The 23,365-nt window shown below is 42.8% G+C and overlaps 1 protein-coding gene across 4 annotated transcripts in view; it reads left to right on the forward strand.

The window, feature by feature from the left end:
• The window catches only part of PCDH15 (protocadherin related 15), a 3,978,145-nt gene that overhangs the window by 2,787,780 nt on the left and 1,167,000 nt on the right, over window positions 1-23,365 (forward strand). For 3 of the 4 annotated variants that reach the window (XM_069611238.1, XM_069611241.1, XM_069611239.1), the window contains one exon: window positions 18,117-18,422. The exons of the other annotated variant lie outside the window; for it this stretch is intronic. In XM_069611238.1, coding sequence (XP_069467339.1) covers window positions 18,117-18,422 — 306 coding nt within the window. The remainder of the gene's footprint in view (window positions 1-18,116; window positions 18,423-23,365) is intronic. 4 annotated transcript variants of the gene reach the window in all.

The following is a 23,365-nucleotide window of genomic DNA, read 5'->3' on the forward strand; positions in this document are numbered from 1 at the left end:
CAACACATTTCAAATACATAGTGGCAGCCGTGTTGGAGGTATAGGCGGTAACACATTTCAAAACAAATAACTCCTCCTAGGTTCATCCTTCTAAAAAGGCTACATTTCAATCTAGCTTTCCATTGGGTGGCATTCTACTACACCAGTCGATAAAGTGGGGAAGGTTCTGGTTGGCTAATTTTTCATCCAGCCTTTGGCTTTTTATACAGTGCCAAGGTACGTGTTGGGGAAGGAGAGATGGGCGAACCACTGTGTGCAGGACTTGAGGTTTACTCCCATGCCAAAGTTCTCACTTCCAGACATTTTCATGGCCTTGGGGTGTCGTCCCCTCCTTAGATAAGCAAGCCTAGCAGATGTGCTATGTAATTGGGCATGGGTGAAATTGTCACTTTTCCCAATCACATGATGTGGGACTGCTCTGCTAAAACTAATGTTACTCATTTATTGGATTTCCTACTTTTATAACGTGTGTGTGCTTTCCTTTGGCCGGCCACTTGGGGTGCTGTGTATTCATTCATTATGGGATAATTTGGCACGTTAGCTACTAGCACCTGGAATTCAAGAATATATCTATTTTCTCACTTCTACCAACAGAAACTAGTTAACATAATAACTGTGCACTGTGTCCTGGGAAATGTTATCTGGTACGGTCTGTACTGTTAGACAGAACTCCATTTTGCACACTGACCTTGGTGCTTGGGTTACTGTCTGAGCATCGTGAGGCCTGACATTTTGTGTAAAGCAATTTTAAATCAGGATACGTTATTTCAGAATTGAGGCCTTGCAGGGTTTGGTTGAGGTAATGGCAGTACTTCTGCTTGTTCTCCGACATGTTGGTGGTCTTTGTGTATTGCATACCGCCATTCTCTATTCCCTGCCCATGTATGCTGCAACCTCTCCCTACTTCTATAAATGCAAACTACTTCTCGTCCTTCTTGTGTCGCAAGACCTATTCTACTCTTCATGGCTACTGCCTGACCATTGGTGTTTACTAAATGTTTCTCAGCTTGCACTTTCGTTGATGCTCATGAACGGACGGGGGTTCGGCAATACCCAGTGAAAATTTCACCTGCACCAGAACACTACCAAAGAAACCTATCCATGCAACATGTACATTGTCCACGTCCGAAGGCTGAGGACACTGGCTATGGCCAAAGGCCACGGATAGTTGGATCACAGAAACATATAGGTGGAATATGTACAGTGACCATGGTCGAAGGCCATGGTTATTTGGCACTGAAGAAACTATAGTATAACAAAATCCTTGAAATTCATTGAAATATCTTTACTCAGGAGAAAGTTAAGGTGAACGGATTTAATCTGTGATCTCATCACTGTGGGCATACGTTGCGCACCAGGGGGCACATAACTAAGATGGACTTGCTTGAAATGTGATTGCTGAATTTCAGGGGTTTTGTTCTGTTAAATCTGTTCACCTTAACTCTCTTAACCAAGCTAGTTTTCACTGAATATATATATATATATATATTACACGGCCTGCGGTAGCAGCCATGTAGTTATGGTTAAGATGTTCAACTCATAGGAATACCACTTTTTGGGCAGCTTATAACTTTGCTCCCCCTGGACGAATCCTAAACTTTGCAAATAAAGTATATGACCCGCTCAGAATATTTTTTGCAACTTTTGTGAGGTTTTGTCAATGGGGGAAAACGTTATAGAGTAGTCCCACATTTTTTCTTTTTCCATACGAGCAATGGAAAAAAAAAATTGCTCACGCCTACAGCTCAAAACGCTGGACTTATTTTCCCCAAATTTGCGGCAGGAGCAGCAGCTTGGTCCCAAAAGCATGCTTTTGTAAATTTGGTGTAAATCCGTCCAGTCGTTTTCTTTAAAATAGTCAAAATGTAGGTCTCCAAAAATTACTGATATCCGTGTCCGCTCTGCAGACTAATTTCTGTGTTCACTCCGTGGACAGGACTCCGATTGATCCAGAGGGCACAGTGATGTCTTCTGACACTCAATGCGCCCCCTGATTGGCTGGTGAAAAGCATGATGTGCATCATATTTTTCCGAAACCCCCACCATGTTCTATCTGCGGACAACTGCAGTCGTCCACGGATAACGTGGTGGGGGACAGGGCTGGGAAACATGTTTTGGGGCATCTGGTGTTGGGAAGAGCAGCTGCGAAGGGCGGAGAGGGAAAGATGGTTGATATCATGGCAGGTTTGGTGAGGTTTCGTAAAGGGGCAAAATTATAGGGGGGTTGCAATTATTGTACGCATAGACGCAATGGAAAAAAGAAATTGCTCACGCCTACAGCCCAAACCACTGGACCGATTTTCAATACATTTGAGTGGTGGCTTGGTCACAAAAGTGTGCTTTTGTAAATGTGCTGTAAATCTGTCCAGTAGTTTTCTATAAACCTGACAAAATGTAGGTCTCCAAGAATGTGTGATATCTGGTCCGCTCCGTGGATTCATTTCCCTGTGCAGGTTGCGGGGTGGGGGACGGCGCTAGGAAACTTGTTTTGGGGCATCCGGTGTTGGGAAGAGGAAGGGTTGGGAGTGAAAGATGGTTGATATGTATTTGTTTAGGTGGAAGAAGACCGTGCAGAGCATGGCAGGCGCAGGATACCACAGTAGTCACGGACAGGGCCTTGGGTGGTGGCTTATCTGGTGACTGCAGGCAGCCTTCATTAGGGTAGGGGAGTGGAATGTAGATATGAGGATGTTTGTATATGTTAAAAATAGGCCATGCACTGAAGTATATAGGCTCTGCCACAACTACTGTCATATCATATGGCCATGCAATCAAGAATTTGCCTACAGCTATTGCAGTAGGTAGTGTTTGGTGGTCAGTTGGAGGAACATGTTTGGGGTTATTCAGTGACTGCACGCCGGCTTGTTAAAGTAGGGGAATGCAATCTAGATGATATGGTGATATTGCCATTGGTGAAAAAGGGCAAATTGTTGTGTTTTGGTTGTGATTAGTGGCCAGATTATTGGGTGCATGGGCGTATTATGCTGTGGTCAGACCTTAGACTCTTGGGTGTATGGCCGGAGGCCATAAGCCATGCACCTGAGAGTCTAGGGTCTGGCCACAACCACCACAGCATAATATGCCCATGCAACCAAGAATCTGGCAACTAGCTATTGATATTGATATTTTATTTCTGTTGCGCTCGTACACAAGTGTTTCAGAGCATGACAAGGCAAGGGAGAGGAACAGGGGAGACCAATACAACAATCTTTTTAGGCCCAGTGACATTTAGAACAAATAATAAATAATAAAGACAACAACAGTGATAGTGCAGCCGGCAAGTGGCAAGTGCTGGGTTTAGGCAGCAGACAGGGTATGTCTGATAAATGCAGGAAGAAGAGGGGGGGGCTGTATGGGTACATACACAGACCCCAGTGCAAGGGGTGATCCAGAGGCAGTGCGGGAGGGTGTCTGGGTGAGCAGGTACATGGGCCTGGAAGACATAAGTTAGGCCCGGTGCACAGTGCCGAGAGAGAACAGATCAGCAGGGTGGGGGGGGGGGGGTGAAGGCAGAAGCAAAGAGGAAGGTCTTGAGGTGCTCAGAGTGGCAGGGAGGCTGTACCAGAGGGAGGCCCCAGCCGAAGACAGAGATCTACACCCAACTCGTTTCTGTGAAAAACGACTGACCCTGAGGGAGTTAGAGATAGAGGAGCAAAGAGCTTGAGAGGGGTTGGGTTTGCGGAGGGATAGTTGAAGGTATTTTGCACTGAGGACCCAGAAAGCCTTGTGGACATGCAGAGGGTTCTGAATTTAATCCTTGCATCCACTGGGAGCCAATGAAGAGATATGATCCCAGGGCTTGAGGCCAAGGACAAGTCTTGCAGTCCTGTTTTGGATCAGTTGCAGAGGGTGGAGAGTAGAGGCAGGTAGATTTAGAAAGAGGCTGTTACAATAGTCCATGCTAGAGAGAACCAGAGCTTAGGAGACCATGAGCTTCTGGGGGAAGGAGAGGAAAGGCAGAGTACCTCTGAGGAGGTGCAGTAGAAAGTCTGACTTTTTAGAGACATCAGAGATGTGGGCGGAGAAGGAAAGTCTGGAGTCAAAGATGACCCTGAGGTTCTTAGCCTCGCAGGTGGGGTAGGGGGAGGGCCAAGGGAGGCCGGCCAGTGAGTGAGGGGAAAGGATGGTGAAGGTGTGCTGATGAGGAGGATCTCCATCTTGCTGGCATTCAGGCAAAGATCATTTGCGGCACACCAATCTTGAATAGCAGTTAGGCAATCAGAGATGAGAGAGGGCGAGGAGGTAGCTGAGGGCAGCCTGAAAATGAGTTGTTTTGTCAGCGTAGCACTGGAAATTTGTGCAGAAAATGGCAATGCAGTGGGTGAGAGTTGCCAGGTATTGTTTGAAAATCCAGGGTGAGATGTTAGACCCCTGGCGAACACCACAGGTAGAGAGGAAGATAGATGATAGGAAGGACCAACGTTGGACCTGGGAGGGTCGATCAGAGAAGAAAGAGGTCAGCCAGGCCAGAGCCAGATCAATGATACCCAGTTTATCATGGAGATGGTTGAGCAGGATGGTATGGTTGACCGTGTTGAAAGCAGAAGAAAGGTCGAGTAGCATGAGGACAGAGAGAATGTTAGAGTCGAGGTTGGAGAGCAGATCTTCATGGATATTCTGGAGAGCAGTTTCTGTGCTTCTGGCAGCTCTTAAGCCAGACAGGTGGTTGTCGAGACAGTCGACAGAATCAGAATGAATGTTAAGCTGCGAGATGGCCTGCTTTTCCAGGTGTTTGCCCAGAAAAGGATTAATGGAAATTGGGCGATAGTTAGCTGGACAAGAAGTTTCACTTGTGGGTTTCTTGAGAAGACGATGTACAAGGGAGTACTTCAGAGGTGAGGGAGAGGATCCTGAGGCAAAGGAAAGGTTGCAGAAATCAGCAAGGCCCGGAACGAGTGTATCAATGTGGTCCTTGATGGTTTTAGATGAACTGGGATGAACCTGTTTAGATGAGGCTTTCATAGATCGGACTAGTCTAGCGACCTCGCATGGGGAGAAAAGAGGAAAGGATTAGAAAGAGGTTGGGGAGTGGCTAAAGGAGGGTCAGTGTGCAAAGACGGAGAGGGAAGAGTGGGGGCAAGGAAGGAGAGGGTGGACAAGATGTTCTGTTTTATTTTTAGATAAAGTGTGAGTCAAGGACATTGTGAACAACATGGGAGGCAACAGGAGGGGTACAGACTGCAGCAGGGTTGGCCACCTCCTTGCAGATTTTAAAGAGTTTGGCTGCATTGTTAGATGCCGCAGAGACACAGACTTGAATGTAGACTCATGTAGACAACAGGGAGTCGGTGTTGCCTTTGGAGCAGGCGACAGGCCAGTTTGTTGGAGGATGAACAAGAAACCTTCAATTTCCTCTGACACCCTACACGTATGTTTAAGTCTAGCTAGGTCAGAGTCATACCAGGAATTGCACTTGACTTTGGACTTCAAAAGGATCCTCATGGCAGGGGCAAGAGCATTAAGAGTATTAGAAATAGAAGAGTAGGGCAGGGACAGAGCTGTGTCAGGATGTGAGTCAGTCAGAGGTGGAGGGGGGAGAACGTGGTGGCGAAAGCCTCAACTGACACACGCGGCATGGGCCGGATGTCTGAGAAGGTAGGTGGCAATGTTGGGGTAGGCTTGGCCTGGGGAGAAGAGAGGGTGAAATGAGAGGAGAGGTGGGTGCAAGTATTGTAATAATATGTGTACAGAAATTGAATTTGGCTATTGGAAAAAATAATTACAATAATATGTGTATAGTAGTCCATAGATCAGACCTTGGGCAGACAGCTTTAATAATAGCATTAAATCAGAGTACAAATATCATCGATCAATTTCTCTTATAGATTTGTCTGCCAAATAGTTCAAGACACTGATGTCCAGTAGGGTCATGCATTGAGTACATTAAAAATAATGTTATCTTGAATACAATGTCAACCAACACCTCTTGGATTTAAATCTTTTTTGAGAAAATGTCTTTGACTACATGTTTGGCTTAATGAATTTAATAGCTCTCTTCGCCTCGTCAACACTGTGGAAAATCTTGAGGGATATGGGATGGCCCCATGATCTTTCATTTTTAAATTTAGTGTATTATGATCTTGAAGCCACAGTTTCATATGTCCAAAGAGAGGATCTTACAAAATCTTTCCTTTCTTCCCAATCAGACAGGGATGCATCTTGGCAACCTTTTGCAATCACTATGAAAACTTCCGATGCCCGGATCTAAAAACATGCACAGGCCATGCGGGTGATGTGCTACTATGTGCCCGAATTACTTGGTCCCTTCTGAAGCTAGCGATAGTGTATGTCTACTTAACAACTCTAGCGGTTTTATATGGATTGCAACAGATACTGTCAAAATAGGTTTGTAGTATATAACATCCATCTCAGGTCACAGTAATCTCTACCAGAGTCATTATCATATTTCAGAAAAGTTGGTAATTAGGAAGTTGTCTATGGGATTTATGGTACTTTCCCCAGTGACACAGAAATGATAAGATTCATAATGCGCTTAATACCCAGAGGCTTCTAAGCAGACCCGGGGATCGAACCTGTGTTGCTCGGTGTTGTCTTGCTTCCAAGGCGAGCACGTAGCCCCTGAGCTATCCTCCCGAGACTAGGCAAACAAGCATACATATTTTTAAATATCTCGCAGCATACACCAAAAAACATTGAATAACAGATCACCAGTGATGTGCCTGATAACTTTAAATGCAATGTTTTGAAAACCTGAGGTTGTCTAATGGAATAACAAACAACTTCACACACATAATTCGGGGGCACAACTAATAAATGTCACACTCATACCAGGCATATTGTAAAATATAGACTGTTTTAGACAGAAATGACATCTACCTGCCAATACATTATTATAAACTCAAATAAGAATACCCGCATGAGAGAACATGTTGCTTCTATTCATGGAAACCCTGTTGCTTAGTCTTTCATTTAATAATAAAGTATGGCTGAATCACAGAACACATTTGATTTTCAAAGACTCTAATGTGATATTGATAAGATAATTTGTTTGTTTGTTTATTTATTTAGTATGGCACACAAAACCCAGAGGTAACAGGGCGCAACAGAGGGCAGGAAGATAGGATTACAGAAAAACTTAGTTGCAGGATAAGGCACACATGAGCAAAGAACAAAAAAAAAGAGGCATAGCATTACATTGCGTGGGGTGTACATATATACATATAGTTAAACGAATGCTTACATATTTATATATTTAGTGCTGTGCATAGGGGCAGTTTGGTTGCACTTACATATTTACATATTTAAAGCTGTGCATGGCAGTCAGGTTAGAACAAAGGCATGGGCAGATGAGATGGCAGGGTTAGTCATGAGGATCATTGGCCTGCAACCAGGTAAGGGTGTTTCGCCTGAAGCTATAGTAGGATTGGTCTGTCCTAATGTTGAGTGGGAGGGCGTTCCAGTATTGGGCTGCCAAGACAGGGAAGCTACTGCCGCCGTTTTTCTTTATTCTGAAATTGGGTACCTGCAGGCAGTAAGAGTTAATCAATCTGGTGGGGCGGGTGGAGGTTTTTTTCTTTATTCTGGATGCGAGATGGGGGGCTGCGTTGTTTTAGCATTTGTAAGTGAGTGATGCCGTTTTGAGAGCGGTGCAGTCAGAGATTTTGAGCCATTTGTGTTCTCTCCTTTTGTTGGAGATGTGTTCCTTAGAGGGTAGGTTGAGGGCTGTTCTGAGAGCGTTATTTTGTAGTGTTTGTAGTTTGTTGGTTATGTATTTGTTGACTCCTAGGTACATGGCGTTGCAATAGTCCAGTCTGGATAGTATTAGGGCATTGGCTATGATGATGCAGCTAGCTTGGGTGAGGAAGGCTCTACTTGCCTTCCTCTATACACATTGGTTAAGATTAGCCAGAAGACCAGAGGTCTTTAGTTCATGTGTTTGCCTGCATCATACAGAGAGCTTCATTAAAGAGTTGCAGTCAACAGTGATTTCGTGACGTCTGGAAACAGGCTCACTGAAGGTGGCCTGCTGGTTCAGTCAGATAGCTGTCTAGAATGAAATCAGAAGAATAATTCAATGTTCTTTCAAGAAAGTTGCGCCCGTTTCCAAGTGAAGATTGAAGGTACCAACGGTAGATGGTAAATCCAACAATGCACTAATAAATCAGCCGGTTCCTGTGTAAACCTACATCTCAGCATCATTTCAACTAGTGGAACCTTAAGTTAGTCTAAGTCATCAACTAATCCTGAAATGCAATGTGTGCGTTGTCCCTATCCTGTTTATTATGTATCCACACACTTTAAACGATCCATATAAAATGAAAATGTACATTGAAATTTGTAAGTTTGTCTGGTCAATTTGTTCCCATCACACATTTGATTAGTTCCCACACATTATATTTGTATTGTATTTTATTGTATGTGTATTGCATGTTAGAAGTGTTAATGGAGATACATGAAACATCATGTTAGACTGAAAACATATTGCATATACCAGCGTGATCTTAAATTCAATCTGGGTTTGTTTAAGACATCCATTCATTAAGTGTGATCAATTTGGGTGGATGAAAAATACAATCAATTTATTTTTACAAGTTCCGAAACCTGGATTTTACTTTAATAATCTAATCATGATGGTCCCCATAAAAACAGGTATTAGCAATTTGGAATAAATGTTGGAATCGCGAGAAACCGTCAAGATACATAACTTCCAGCGTCGCCATGGTTCTGCTACCTCTCAGGATTCCAGCATTTGCACCGCTGCCCCGTCCCGTCCAACTCACCTCAGGTTTAGAGTCAGATCTGGTCCCAGCCTGGCCCTAATGAGCCCCTCTTTTGCATCACTTGCGCCCAACTCCGGTCCATTTTCATGGCACGGGTTGCACACTTGCTGATTCTTGGGCTGCCACTGAAAGAGAAAAAATACTTTTTTCTACAAATATATACCATAACAGGTAGGCCTGCCATTAGTACCTGATCCCCAGGGATGTGTGCTTAAAACCTTATTGTCTGCAGCTGCTTCTTATGATCCCTCAGCCCTCCTCAGGTGCTCTTGCTTCACTTGCATCCGTTTGTCAGGCTTGCAGCTGGATATGATCCCATATTGCCTGCAGCTGAGGGTAATACGGCTGTAGTAAATCTCTCCCAAATTAATGTTGCTGTAGTCGTAATGGAAATATTGCCAGTGCCCACCCAATTGAAACCGCAATATGAATTGTGAAGTAAAAACATATTCTCAGTTATGTTTTATGGTGCAGGAGATTAGGGATATTCATGCTCTCATTTGCAAAGCATTTTCCAATGGGTCTTTCCCTTTGGAAATGGCTTTGTAAATCAGGCCCGCTGTCTGTTAATGTGTCTTATTCTGGCCCTCATACAGGTGCTCCTGCTTACACAGTGCACCTAGAAACAGAGATACATTGCATATCAGAAATTACATTTCTCTGCACACTTCTATGCTGAGTGTGTAAATGCACAAATCCATACCATGCCTTTTCTCAACTAATAATTGAAGATCGTGCAACATTAAATGTCTCCATGAAGAGACCCGTTAAAATATGGCAAAGAAGAATTGAGGAGTATAGGTTACTCATATGTAATATAATTAATTAAAGTAGTGCTTGAAACCTACTGAAAATATTGTATTCGGTTATAGAGAATAAACATGAATATTAAAAACTCCCTAAAATAGTAATAGTGCATTATCTCCCATGCACAATAAAATCGGATTATATTGAGTTCCATGCATGTAATAATGGTTAACCTAGAGAGAGGTCGATTTTCGATCAAAATGCACATATATATATGTGCATTGCATTTGGTACGTTATGCTTCCAGTTGGAAAGATGACTCAAAATGTTCATTATTTTTTGTTCAGGTGTTTTGAGATACTCCTGGTATGTTACTGATGAACCCCGTTTTTCTAACATCTGGGTATGGACTGCCTTTTGCCTAATTATATATCCTGGGAAATTAGCACCCGCGAGGGCCAATGAGCTTGCACGAGGGCCAATGAGCTTGTAAAATGCAAGCTCATTGCCCCTTGCCCTGGCCTTGCTACAGAGGTTTTTCCACAAACCTCCGCCATGGAAAGGGAGGAAGGACTAATTGTAGTTCCTTGCCATGGCGACCATTTTCTAAATTTCGTTGTTTTGCATTGGTTTTAATTATCTCCATGGAAAAGGAGAAGGGACTACATGTAGCCCCTTCTCCTCGATCCCTGGTGGCCATTTATTCAGCTTTTTTTTTCTAGCCGAGATATAGTGGCAGCAATTAGTAACCCGGTACGACGGGGCGGGGTACTAATGACAATGGCTCTGTTAAAGCCCTTGCTTCGCTCGGGCTTCTAACTATAGCAATGGCGGCATCACCTGATCGATAATGGGCCCCCTCCTCGGGTCATGTTGCCTAATTAATAAGGATGTAATAGCTTGATACCATCTCTATGCACGTTATGTTCAGCACACAGTACTTCATTAATATGTGTGAACTGACTGAACACGCATTTCTAATAGAGATACATGTGAAAACTTCTTCAATTTAGAGAAATATGTTTTGAGCCATTTACCATGATTAGTATGAGTATTTTCTCTTTAATAATAATAATAATAATAATAATAATGATAACAATATGTCTGTGTGTGTGTAATTTATATGAGGACATTGTTTTTCTACAAAATAAAGGCAATGTGTCTTCCTTATTTATTTTTTGTTTTACTCACAAGTCTTCATTGTCCTGATTATTCCGAACCTGAATTGTCATAAAAGTGTATTCTTTTCCTGTAATAATGAAGCTTTCCAGATTTGTCATGAAAAAGCGCATGATGTGAAACCCTTGTTTACAATGATTTCTAAAGTAATTTCAAATTGAACTGTCCAATCCCCTATTAAGTGGGGTACTAGCAAATTGTTCTTTGGGTGAATGTTGATGTTGAGTAGGAATTTGCTTTCCATCATCTCAACTCACTCATCTAGAGTGTTTGCTTTTTTTCTCTGTCACAAGCAGCAGCGTAAACCTCTATTCGAGTGCAGATTCCTTATGTGAACTGCATTGCTCTTCAAAGTGAGTTTTCTAAAAAACTACAAAATTGCTCTTACTTATTCAACTTCCCAAAAGGTACTCCTTGTGCCTTTCACTTTAGTGATTGCTCCATTCGTAGAGTTTTATTTATATTCAGTTTCATATTTGTTGTTGCCCATCCTTTTAGCAGCTGATTGCCATCAGGAAGAGGTAAGGAAGACCTGCAAATGCCATTTAGGTAAATTTTGTGCACATCATGGTCAATCGCAGATTGTTCTCAGCCTCAATGTGGCACTCAGTTGCTCTTCTTGATCCAGTTAATAAGAGACTTGAGGCCATTACTCTTTTTTACCATGCCTGTTGTGCTGATTTATGTTAGGGAGTGATGGATGCAGTGTTAATCTTAGACCAGTTAACATCATTGGCACCCCCCCATGCCGACCATTCTCCAAATTACCACAAAAAATGTATCATACAATTACTGTTAATAGACCTTATCAAACAGTATCTTTTGTTGCATTTCTTTAAGTCTTTAAGTCTTGTAAGTACATTTAAAAAGCCCAGAGAAATGTATTAAGCTCACATTGCTTTACTTTCTGGTACATGAATGTTCCACTCAAGATGAGTGACATAACGATAGATTCATACTTTTATACCTGATATATTTTAATACAGATTTTTGTATTTGTCAGGTTGTGTTATGATGTGTATTTTTCAAGTCATCACTATAAAACAGAGTCTTCTCAGAAACCAAATATTAACACACATTTCTTCCAATTAAAACCGAGAAGATATATTGTACGGAGGCCATGTTGCAGACTGGTCTCAAATCCGAACCTCCCCACTTAACAGAAGTGTGTGATACTGTGCATATCATTTTATCTCACTTTGTTTTGTTTGCCGAAAGGGCATTTTCTTGGAAGTGGTTCTGTTCATACTCTCAGCCAGGGGTCTGCAACCTTTGGTTCTCCAGATTTTTTGGACTACAACCCCTTTACATTACGTTAATCATTTATAAAGCACAATACATGACTCGGAGGCTTAAGGGTGCAAGATAAAACCATACATATAACACAAGGATAGAAAATCAGGAACCACCAAGGAATAGAAAGTGGAAAAACATCCTATCTGAATAACAATGTCTTGATATGTTTTCTAAAAATTGTCAAAGATTTAATTTCTCCGAGATCTGGTGGGATGGCATTCCAAGCTCTCGGAGCCACAGCCAAAAAGGCACATCTTGTGACTTGAGTCAGATTACAATATGGCACTGTAAACTGGTTCAAGTTGTTAGACCTCAGTGTCCTAGCATTAGTCTTAGTCAAGGACTCGATCAGATAATGGGGCCAGTACCCATGACACATTTATGGGTGATCATCAGCAGCCGAAAGTGAATCCTGTCTTTGACTGGGAGCCAATGGAGACTGTGTCTTGCCTCAGAAACATGATTTCTCCTTTTAAGGCCTAGAATAATCCAGACCATGCTATTTTGTAAAGTTTGTAGCCATGCACGGTGCAACTTGTTGATCCCCACAAAGGGGCTACTGTAATAATCAATTGTGGACCCTACAATGGCCATGGCCACAGTCTTGCAGTTCTTTTGAGAGATGAATGGTTGCAGTTGCACTAACAGTTTTATAAGGTACACAGTGGAAAATCTATGTATTAACTAACACTTCAGGTGGACTTGTGAACCATAATCTAGTTGTCCCTGATTGTGCAATTGTGGTTCTGTACACAGTGGAAGAGACCAGGCTACTTACTTGGGCTTTCATATTGAGATTTTGTTCCACGATAATGCGTTGTGTTTCAACCTTCTTTGTTGTCTCAATATTACAGCTTGCTAATAGAAAGCGGTTGTACTCAGTACCCAACTTCTTCAGTTTATTGCTTGTGCCCAACACCATAAGCTCAGTTTTTTCTTTGTTGAGCGCTAAACCATTCTCTACAATCCAGGTTTGAATGATTTCATCGATCCTTTTGATAGTACTTTCATCATCTGCATGAGAAACCGACAATGGAATGACACACTAAGGGTCATCCGCATAGTTTGTGAAACCCACTTTCTGCTCTTCCAGTAGATTGAATAAAGGAACTGTAAAGATGTTGCACAAAGAAGGCGATAAGCAGGCTTCCTGTGGCACACCATATGTCAATTCAGCCCGGGTGGCTTTAGCATCCCCCCTAAAAACTTTGCACACTCGATTACACAGAAAAGATGCAATCCAAAGAGAAGCTTTATCCAGAAAAAATCTACTTCTTTTAACCTAATAACCAACTTAGTATGGTCTACCAGGTCAAAAGCTGCAAACAGATCCAACACCATGAGCAGGGCAGTCTGTCCCCTGTCCATATGCTGAAGAAGTTCAGGTCGAGCAGAGCCTTCTCCATCCCATGCCCCTGCCAGAAGCCAGGCTGCCACTTATTCAGTATGCTAAAATCATTAAAATGTGCCAAAATCTGCAAGTAGGCCATACGATCTAGAATCTTTAGTATAAACAGCTTGTTGGTTATATGCTGCCAATTTGTGTAATTTGCAGGGCATAGGGCATGTTTCTTTGGCATGAAGGATACACAAATGTACATAGAGTTCCCATTAGTAAGGGGGCACACTCCTCAATTAGCATACCTGGAGAGGGATCTCTTTTACAGATGTTTGGTTTCGTTCGAGCTTGCAATAATAACAGCCAGTTCAGTTTGAGTAGTGGGTCAGAAGTTGAACTGATGGCTTGGGGTCATGTCCATTTTGTTCCCCCATTAGTCCTACCCAGCAATGTCAATGATAAGGGATTATGAGGGCCATAATCCAAAATCAGTGGAGAGCATAGTATTGCTTGATATATTGTAATAATACAGACCATTCATATATTGCACATCACAAAATTGTCTCTTGACTTTCTCAAGGAAACATTGTGTAATATAACTTCCCATGATGCCCTCGAGTGTCGAAGATGGATGTCCCTCCCTGTTGTGCCATTTTCTGTTATGTAATTTCTGGGAAGGTTGATATATTCAGCAAAGATCTGGATGTATTTCGCCACACAGGGCCTTGCAAATCCCAGAACCTGCACTGTGTATTTGTCAGTTTTATCCAAGTGTCCTCCGATTGAAGATAACCTCACTCCCCTTTGTTTCTAGTTTGGTTTGTGTACAACCTTGTACTTCCTGTCTGGATTTGTGGAAGGTTAGCATTCAGTCTTCTTATTTTAAAGGTGCTCAGCCATCACATCCTAAGACTGCCACGCATATACATTCGTTCATGTTACCTCCTCTTTCTGGAGAACATATGTGCAAGATGGTGCAAGTTTACATTTTAGGAGTTGTAAGAGTAACAAGGAACTGTGTGAAAGGCAGGGTATGTGTACACATTGGCGATATGCAAACAAGGAAGGCCATTTCTCAGCTTCAGGTGGATCATGTATGTAGGGTATTTATATTTTGTCACTATAAATGTAATGCAGCACTGATTGAGCATGTGAGACAGTGATAGCAAATTGGGCTGATACTGTTGACATCAGTGTGATTCACAGTGGTTACTTAATCCATCAGTCACAGTTAGGGGAGGGAAGGAGGGAGGGAGGGAGAGGGAGAGGGAGAGGGAGAGAGAGAGGGAGGGTGGGAGGGAGAGAGAGAGAGAGAGAGAGAGAGAGAGAGAGAGAGAGAGAGAGAGAGACACTCTCTCTACTACGGTACAAAAGCACAGTAAATTGTCATATGTGCATGGGTTAAAAAAGACAATTTTCTTAGGACGTACTAATATGTATTTAGGGGAGTCAAATGATCTTGAGTTACTACCAGCCTTAGTCCTAAACATCCAGCTCAAGTCCGGCCCACCCAGCCAAAGGATAGTTCATACCCAGAGACAAATCAAGCACATTTAGTAACTAATAAATGAACAAGTCTCCATCAGCTTCCAAGCAAGTTACATTGATAGCCAAGAAGAGATGGTGATAACTGGCCACAGACCATCAAATGTGTCATTGTGTGCCTGTTCCTAGAGCCTCTTATTGTCCATAGTGGTTAAGCATGCCAATACTAAACATGTTGCCTGGTAAATGTGTAACAATAGGTTGGGAGAACACACAGAGATTACTAATGTGCCTGTATTAGTAGTAGTGCATCATTTGTATAGTGCATTTCACCATTAATATGTTCCGAACGTGCAGTTGGTTGAATGCCCTCGGGGGACCCGAGTGCAGGCATGGGAAGTTGAGGAAGTGCTAGTATGCATGTGTACATTTGGCCATAAGAGGGAGGCCAAGTCCCTGTGAACCACCCATGTTGAACAAGCATGTGGATGGGTGGTAGGAGGTGATATACTGCAAGTATGCGAGAGCGATAGTCATTGTGTGAGCAGCTACCTATCGAATGTGTGTAATTAACAGAAGCTGCATTTTGATGGCATAAGCATTGTGCTTTGTGTGTTTGGGGTGAATGTGTGCGTGAGTGCGGCCGTGCCTGCAGCCGGGTTCCAAGATCATGGAGTGTGACCGGAGTTGATAAATATGTCAACATTCGTCTAAGTGCAATATCTAACCACTCCCTTGAGTCCATCGTAGTGCGCCGCATTGCCCGCTTCTATATTCCATCGGTGTGCGATCCATTGCCCGGCTCTAGGGCCATCTGAGAGTAATGCGTGGCTCAGCTCCAAGCCATCAAAGTGCAACACGCTGTACTTCTTAAACCCATCAGAGTGTGCTATATTGCCAACCTCTGCAATCCATCAGAGTGCAATACATTGCCCATCCCCCAGTCCATTGAAGTGCAACACAGGGCACACCCCCAAATCCATTGAGCGCTGCACCATGTGCAGATGTGGCAGCACTTACTGCAGTTTACTGCACTCATATGCAGTGAAACAGGAATAGGGTGTAAACTAGAAAGGCATTGCCAATTTCAAAAAATCGATCTTCGGTGGTTGTTTCTACCTGGAGATAGCCAGCACGGAGGCCTGCAGGAGTTGCAATTAATTTTCAGTAACAGTATGCACGCTCTGTGTCTCGCCAATGGTAACCATTCTGGAGTAGTTCTGCAAACTTTGATAAACACTTTTGTAGTGACGAGCTTGACTTTTCTTCTAAAAGGCTCTGACTCTGTGTGTGTTAGCTAGTGTGTTTTATTAAGGATTAGAAGTTGCACATTGTATCAGTACTTAGCAGAAGGGACCAGAGGATGAACAAAATCATGTTTGCAGCAGAACTCCTTTCAGTGGAGCAGAGGCTCAGCTGTTTGTTTTGGAGATTAAATGCTGCGCAGAGGAGCCAGCTCAGGTCGTCAGCTCAGACCGATATCTTATGGGCCCGTTTGCAGTTTGTCTCTCCCATACAGGCGACCAGCATTTCCAAGTTGAAGTGACATATAATTGCATATGTTCATTGCCCACATGCAACGCACATGCAATGCAGAACTCGGGAACAAGCAACAATGTTGAAATAGGAATTTACAGCTCAGGGCCAGGCTTGCAGAAACCAGCAGGGGTGTGGTGCAAAACTGTCTACCAATGAGACAGGAACATGACTTTATTTTGACCTAGACAATCAAAGAGACAGTTACAAGGTGGTTAACTTGTGCACCCTGTTCTTGCCACACCCTATATGTTTGCGCCACAGGCAGCTAGCTGCCAGGGATTCCTCATGCAAAGATCACCCCTGAATGGATACATTATTAAAGTATCTCTGCTTTGCAGAACGTCAATATCACAGGGGATTTGGTGACGGGTGTTCATCATTACCACCATTATTACCCAGATTGTGCGTATCAGTTTGCAACCGTGGCCGAATGAAGGCATCCATCTCTGCAGTCCCTCGTCTTTATAGAGCTATCCTTTCATCCCATTTTGCAGAGTGTTGTGTTGGAATTGAAGGGTCTTCTAAAAGACACAGTTATTTGATATGCTTTGGGCCTGATTCACAGAACGTTTTCCTATGGGATTGTGCCATTATAAAACGCGTCCATGAATCAGGCCCTACACAGATGAGTACCCGGTTAGGAGGCTAATACACAATTCACTGGACCTGAGAGCAAGATCGGCACTGTCTGTGTACTTTTGGTGAGGAAAAATGTGGGCCTGATTGGGCTCCATGCAGCCCACGTGACTACCACTCACTGGCTGATACAAGTTGAAACATATTGTACAGCGCCGGAGAAGCCAGGCAAAGAGGTACTTGGCCAAGGGTAAAACCTGTTTGCTCACCATCTTCAACATTTGTCTGCAAATATTTTATGATAGTAGCTTTCTCCAGTGAGTGGCAGGACAAGTTGTGTGTCATTGATTGATCATTTATACTTTTTGACACACTACCCATTTTCCATGTCACCTCTTTCTAACTGCCCTCTCCCTTTTTGGCTGGCCATGATTTCGATTTCCACTGGAATAAAACCACCCAGTGGTAAATCCACGCGACTGAGTGGCGGTAATGGAAAATAAGTTTGGCAGTGAAGCAGTAGATTTGCCGCCGATCACCTGCCAAGTTTGTAGTGAGTCCCCTTATTTCTGAGGCTGCTGATGCGCCGGGTGTCCCTGCGAAGGTACCTTTTGCTCCGCTGGGCTCTAGATCACATTGCAGGTGCTGTCACTCAACACCTGGTTGTTCCTACCTACCAACCAGCCCACCCAGAAAGGGGACTCTTCAAATACAGTTCAAATGACCTTTGAAATGTTTAAATGTATGTGTATGCTGAAATAGTTCTAATGGAAACTTTCTAAGGGTCTCGGGAGGATAGCTCCGCAGCAAAATCCTCTCCTTGGAAGCAAGATGACACGGAGCAACACAGGTTCGATCCCTGAGTCTGCGCTTAGAAACCTCTGGGTATTAAGCACGTTATAAATAACCTATCATATCATATAAGCACTACAGGTCAATTGCACTTGTCTTATATTAAGCAGGGATGCACATTTAACTGTTTGCATTTATTGTAAGATGTTTATATAATAGTTTGTCTATGTATCGCGGATGCAGTGTGCATGTTAAGGGGTAACATTTTCAAGGTTATGTTGTTTGTTGCTAATCGGTGCATTTCAATGACTGGCTCACTGTTAGAAGAGCTGCACTTGTGCTTCTTGGACATGCATTGAATCAATCGTGTGTTCCACATTCGCGCCCATTGACTGCATATGTTGCTATGTGTTTTCTTTCAGGCCACAGATGCAGACGCAGGAGTGAATGGCCAAGTCTATTACAGCTTAAGAAATCTGAACAATCTTTTCCGCATCACATCCAACGGGAGTATTTACACGTCAGTTAAGCTGGACCGGGAAACTAGGGACAGCTTCGAACTGATTGTCGAAGCAACAGATGGAGGGTCGGACCCCCGGAGTTCAACAATAACACTGTCAATCAAGGTCCTGGACATTGACGACAACAGCCCAGTGTTCACTAATGCTTCATATGCAGTTACTGTACCAGAAAATCTGTCCCCTGGTACCATCTTTCTACAAGTAGAGGTGAGACTCAATTTGATCTGTGCAGGGTTGATTCAGGAAGAAAATATTTCAATCTTCCAATTTCATGGAGGGATAAAAGGGTCAGTAATTTGGCAGAAGGCAAGAAAGCAATTTAGCTTTGGCGTGCCGATCACATTCTTCTTAAATTGTTGGGGACCAGGAGTTATTACTTCTAGAGAGTCTTGTGTGAAATGATTTTTTTTATTATTATTGTTGTTGTTATTCCACTTTCAAGACAAAAATTATGAATGTGTAAATAAAAATAAGACCATCTTATTTGACACAGGGATGTGATATGATATGGTTCCAGCGACATTCTTACTAACAATAGCTTTGTGGCATCATCAGAGTGAACTATGTACTATCCACATCTGATGTGCAATTTGCGTCATGCAACAAGTGGAACATCCTTGTATGACCTCTGCCGGCCCAGAAGTCTAGACTTTGTACATGATTGTGAAATTCCCCCGTGTAGACACAGGTATTTATTGGAACACCAGTGTCATCACATTAAAATAATATGCACCCTAATTGTATTGTATTAACAATGCCACGGCATGCACAGCCACTGACACACTTGAATACACATAATGCCGCACATGTTGATGGACTGACCCAGATTGTTTATATGAAATGTGACCATGTTTGAATTGAAAAATAAATAAAACATGTCCAACAATAATATATGATTGAAATAAGGGATTTGTGTGCAAGCAGTGCACATAGCCTGTGTGGTTGGAAACATGTAATACCTTTGTGGTTTACTCAACATATTCAGTATTTAAATGTGAAGAACAAAGACTGTCTCTTTCATAAATAGACATGTTCTACTGGACCTTCATAGTGTTACAATGAGTAGGCAACAGTTGTTCTATAGTTCATAGAATGTCTTTCCTTATATTGTGTGGACTACCTTCCTCATTCCTACTTTTCATCATATTTTAAGAATTCTTATTATTTGCTATTAGTACTACTAACCCAGGCACAATAGTGACTCAATATGCAAGGAGATATTTAATTAAAACCATTGTGCATGCATACTAATGAGATAATGAGGCCTCTGGCTGATAGATGCACTTCAGCAATGTGACAAGGTCAGTAGACTGAATGGATGGGGGTCCCTGTCAGCCTGGCATGGGAGGCCTATCTGTGTGGAATCCGGAGTCATTCCTAGACCAGAGAGTAAAGGTGGTAGCTGAAAGGGTCCCGTTTCCTGTCCCCTCCTTAAGTGCCAACATGTGTTTTGGCAGTACCATTGTTGATCACCCCATACATCTTAATGAATGTGCTTGCCATTTTATTTCTTTTCATTACAGTCAACACATCCATCAGTGGTCTGGGTGGACCACACAAAACATGACAGCCCAACAGAGCCTGAAGACAGACCACTCCAGTCACCTAATCCTCAGACATCGAGGAGCTATAGTGCCACTATATGGATAAGCAGCAACTATAATCAGCTCCAGGGAATGCTATGCACTACTAGACGACATGAGTGCACACTGTGATCAAGCAGTTGCAGCACACTTCCATAACTGACTTTTTAAAGCCATCCACGCAGCAGGTCCCCAAAAGCAAACCAAGAAACATTCAACCACTTACCTGTGACTCAACCACAGGGCGGCAGGAAAGCGGAAGATGTGGTTTGTTTGGTTACTGTCAGAAGAGGAGAAGGTGGAAGACCAATAGACCGTATGGAGGAACATTGTTGGACACGAGCATGGGGGCATTTTGAATAGAAGTTAAGATATTGGTTGGTGAGAGCAAGTGATACTGTGTTGCGTGTGTAAGGTGGGTGAGTGAGATTGTTAGAGGAAGTTAAGGGGGTGAGTGTAAGGTTGCTGAGGGAGTGAAGGGAGGGTGAATTACTAGAGAGAGAGAGAGGGAGAGAGAAGATCAGAAAGAACTATGAGACATGATGGGAGGAGTTGGAAGAATTAGAGTAGTGGGAGGAGGGTAGAACAGATTTGAGGAAAAGGGAGGGGCACATCATTATTGTATCATGCACCACAAGTGCTTCACTGTAAAGCTGATCCAATGTGCAAAGGCTCTGCAATTCTACAAAGCCAGCCAACATGGTATTCGTCCTGTACAAAAGCAAGCCCTTCATAACAGACACCAACTTGTGATCCAAGATAAAGTCCCTGGTCCATCCTCTGCCGGACATCAAATACGATGTGATCACTAGCCTGGCCAGCAGCATTCTACCACCTATGAAGACCCACCTCCATTCTGCAACTCACCTCAAGCAAAGTCTCCACAGATGGTATTATCTAATGACTAATGTCATTGCATGACACTGCCTACAACTGCACAAATGCATCAGCTTCAGCGTCAGCTGCATCACACAGACAGCTGTAACTATGCAGGATCCATCTTATCTAGCAGACAAATTCACCATCTCTTACAGCTTACTCGTCACTCGAAGCAAGGACCACACCAGACTAGAGCAGCAGAATGCAAAACAACGAACTTGGAAACAAGGATTCTCACGTTGTGACCCCAGCCTGTGGAACCTCATATATGTGAAAGTGAGATTGGCTACAACCCTTGTGCAATTTGGAAAGGGAATGAATAACCTACACTTCACGGAACATTGTATTTCCACCAACACTCCTGTACCCACCCTGCCCACTATAAATGCTGATAACCAGCCTGTACAGCGACCACTGTGTTATGCTCCACAACTCTTTCAGCACTGTTTCATGCTCCCCACTAACGGTATGTGTTAACTGTTTGCTACAATCCTAAACGATACAATATGCCAATAATACATTTGTATGGACTGTGGCCCCTATCTGATGTATTCATGTAACCCCAACTGATGGAAAGCACACTATTTCTTCATTTTCAATAAATACCATTTGAAAAATAACTATGAAAAATAACAAGATAATGGATTTGCAGCAACGCCGTGATGATCCAAACACCTATTTCGCATGATTTTCGTGTCTTTTCAGCTGCAGGCAAGTGTATTTATTTGTGTAGAATTCAAATAATTGTTGCCTATTGGAGCAGCAGTTAAATGTGGTTTCTCTTCAGTGAACCCCCATAGTTCATATCCATATTTGCCATAAAAAGTGTAGGGAACAGTGGCAGAGTATAGCCGTGTTTGTAGGCGCCCATGGCTTCTGAATTTGGAGGCTGAAACATCCTATATACAGGTCTCGATTCTGATAACATTTTTCTGTCTGTTCTTACATTTGTGATCGATAATCAGTGAACATCTCTGCCAGCGCTTCTGCCCTCGGTAGACCTTTATTAAGTATAACATGTCTTATTTTATAGCATTGAAATCTTACTACTTAGAAGGTGTTTGACTCCGTAAATGCCATGCCATGGTGCAGGGAAACATAGGAGGGTTTGGACTGTCCCCACTATTTTGAACTCAGTAGTTTTGGCTTGTGTGCATATGCTCGGATTCTCTACTTACTTAATACCAACCTTAATTAACGTTTGCTGCGAAAACAATCAATCGAGCATTTGGATTGCCTTTTGTTATCTCGGATGCCATCTTAGTCCTTCGGCGGCCAAGTGCCACTTTTCTGGCGAAGGCAAGCAGAGAGAATTGCTTAAAATGGGGAAATATTGAATTCTCCGACCTGTTTTATCAGTTATTACTCATCTCCATGGGCCCCATACCACATTGTCATTATGAGGAATCTGTTAAATGGTCTATGTATACGCACTTGGTATAATAGTTGGGGAGCCTGTAGGTTGAACCATAGCTCTATCAGTGAAATTCTGGTCAAAACATCTGTGTTCCTATTTTATTGCATCAGCTGTGCAAGTGACAGTCAAATAAAACCCAGAATATAAAGATGGCACAGGGCTGGGTTGCCACGTGTATATGCTTTGGAAGGCGCATAATGGTCTCCAAACTTTATGGCCTAGGACCCCGGTGATTATTGCCATTGCACCTTATAAGTATGGCCTCCATTCTTTGAAACCTGCTTTAATTGACATAGATTTTTTTTTCTCTCATATGTTATTTATTTCAAATACTTTCAATTGTCTGGAAAACGATTCAGTTGGAGGAAGCTCTAACTCTACTTCTGCAGTATTGCACCATAGAAGCTGTTATAGCTAAACCTGAAGAACCAACGCTTGCAGTGTGCAGTTTGTCAAATCAAGGAATGTGTCCCTTCTCCCCATGGGGAGCCTCCCCCATTGAGGTTAGCGAGATGAGCCTGCTTCCCAAGTAAGGAAGACTTCCCTAAAATAAACACTCCTTTACCATTTACCAAAATGCAAATCACTGATGGAGAAGAAATGGGGTGAGTTAAAACGTCCTTGTCATCTTTTCCTGTGGAGAAAAGGGGCATATAGCCAGATTCTGTCCTAAAAACACAATTGAAGAACCTATGGAGATAGGAGGCTAGCAGAAAAACCCTGGGGAAAGAGGACAAAGAAACCAATCATGACCCTGATAAGACCAAAAGATATTATTGGACATTTCAACCTTTTCAACTCATGAAAAGGTGCAAGTTAATGGATTATGGGCCAACAAACTGCAATCAAAGCTGATCTCCTATATCCCGATGATGTACAGCTTAATCAAGCAGTAAGTATGACATACGTGCATGGAGATGTAGAGACTTACCCTAAAGTCCCTCTGTCCTTCAGAGTTAGGGACCGACCCATGATCATGAAGACTGCTGTTGTACTGGTCTATCAGAAAAAAATAAATAATTTGTACGGACTCTCCAACCTTTGCAGAACTTCTAACTCCTCCTTTAGTCCCAGATACGAAATCCTTTTACTCTACTTTGCAATCTCAGGAACACTCTATATACCTCTCAGATACCTCCATATGAAGCTGGGGAGAGACCAGATCTCCAGTCCGGGAGGACAAAAATACAAACCCAAACAAGTAGAAATGATAAACTACGTTCACAACACAGATGGAAAACCCACTAATGTAACGGGAAGGGTATGTGATG

Source organism: Ambystoma mexicanum, chromosome 8, assembly GCF_040938575.1.
Source record: "Ambystoma mexicanum isolate Mex_15411 chromosome 8, UKY_AmexF1_1, whole genome shotgun sequence".
In the NCBI taxonomy this organism is placed as follows: Eukaryota; Metazoa; Chordata; class Amphibia; order Caudata; family Ambystomatidae; genus Ambystoma; species Ambystoma mexicanum.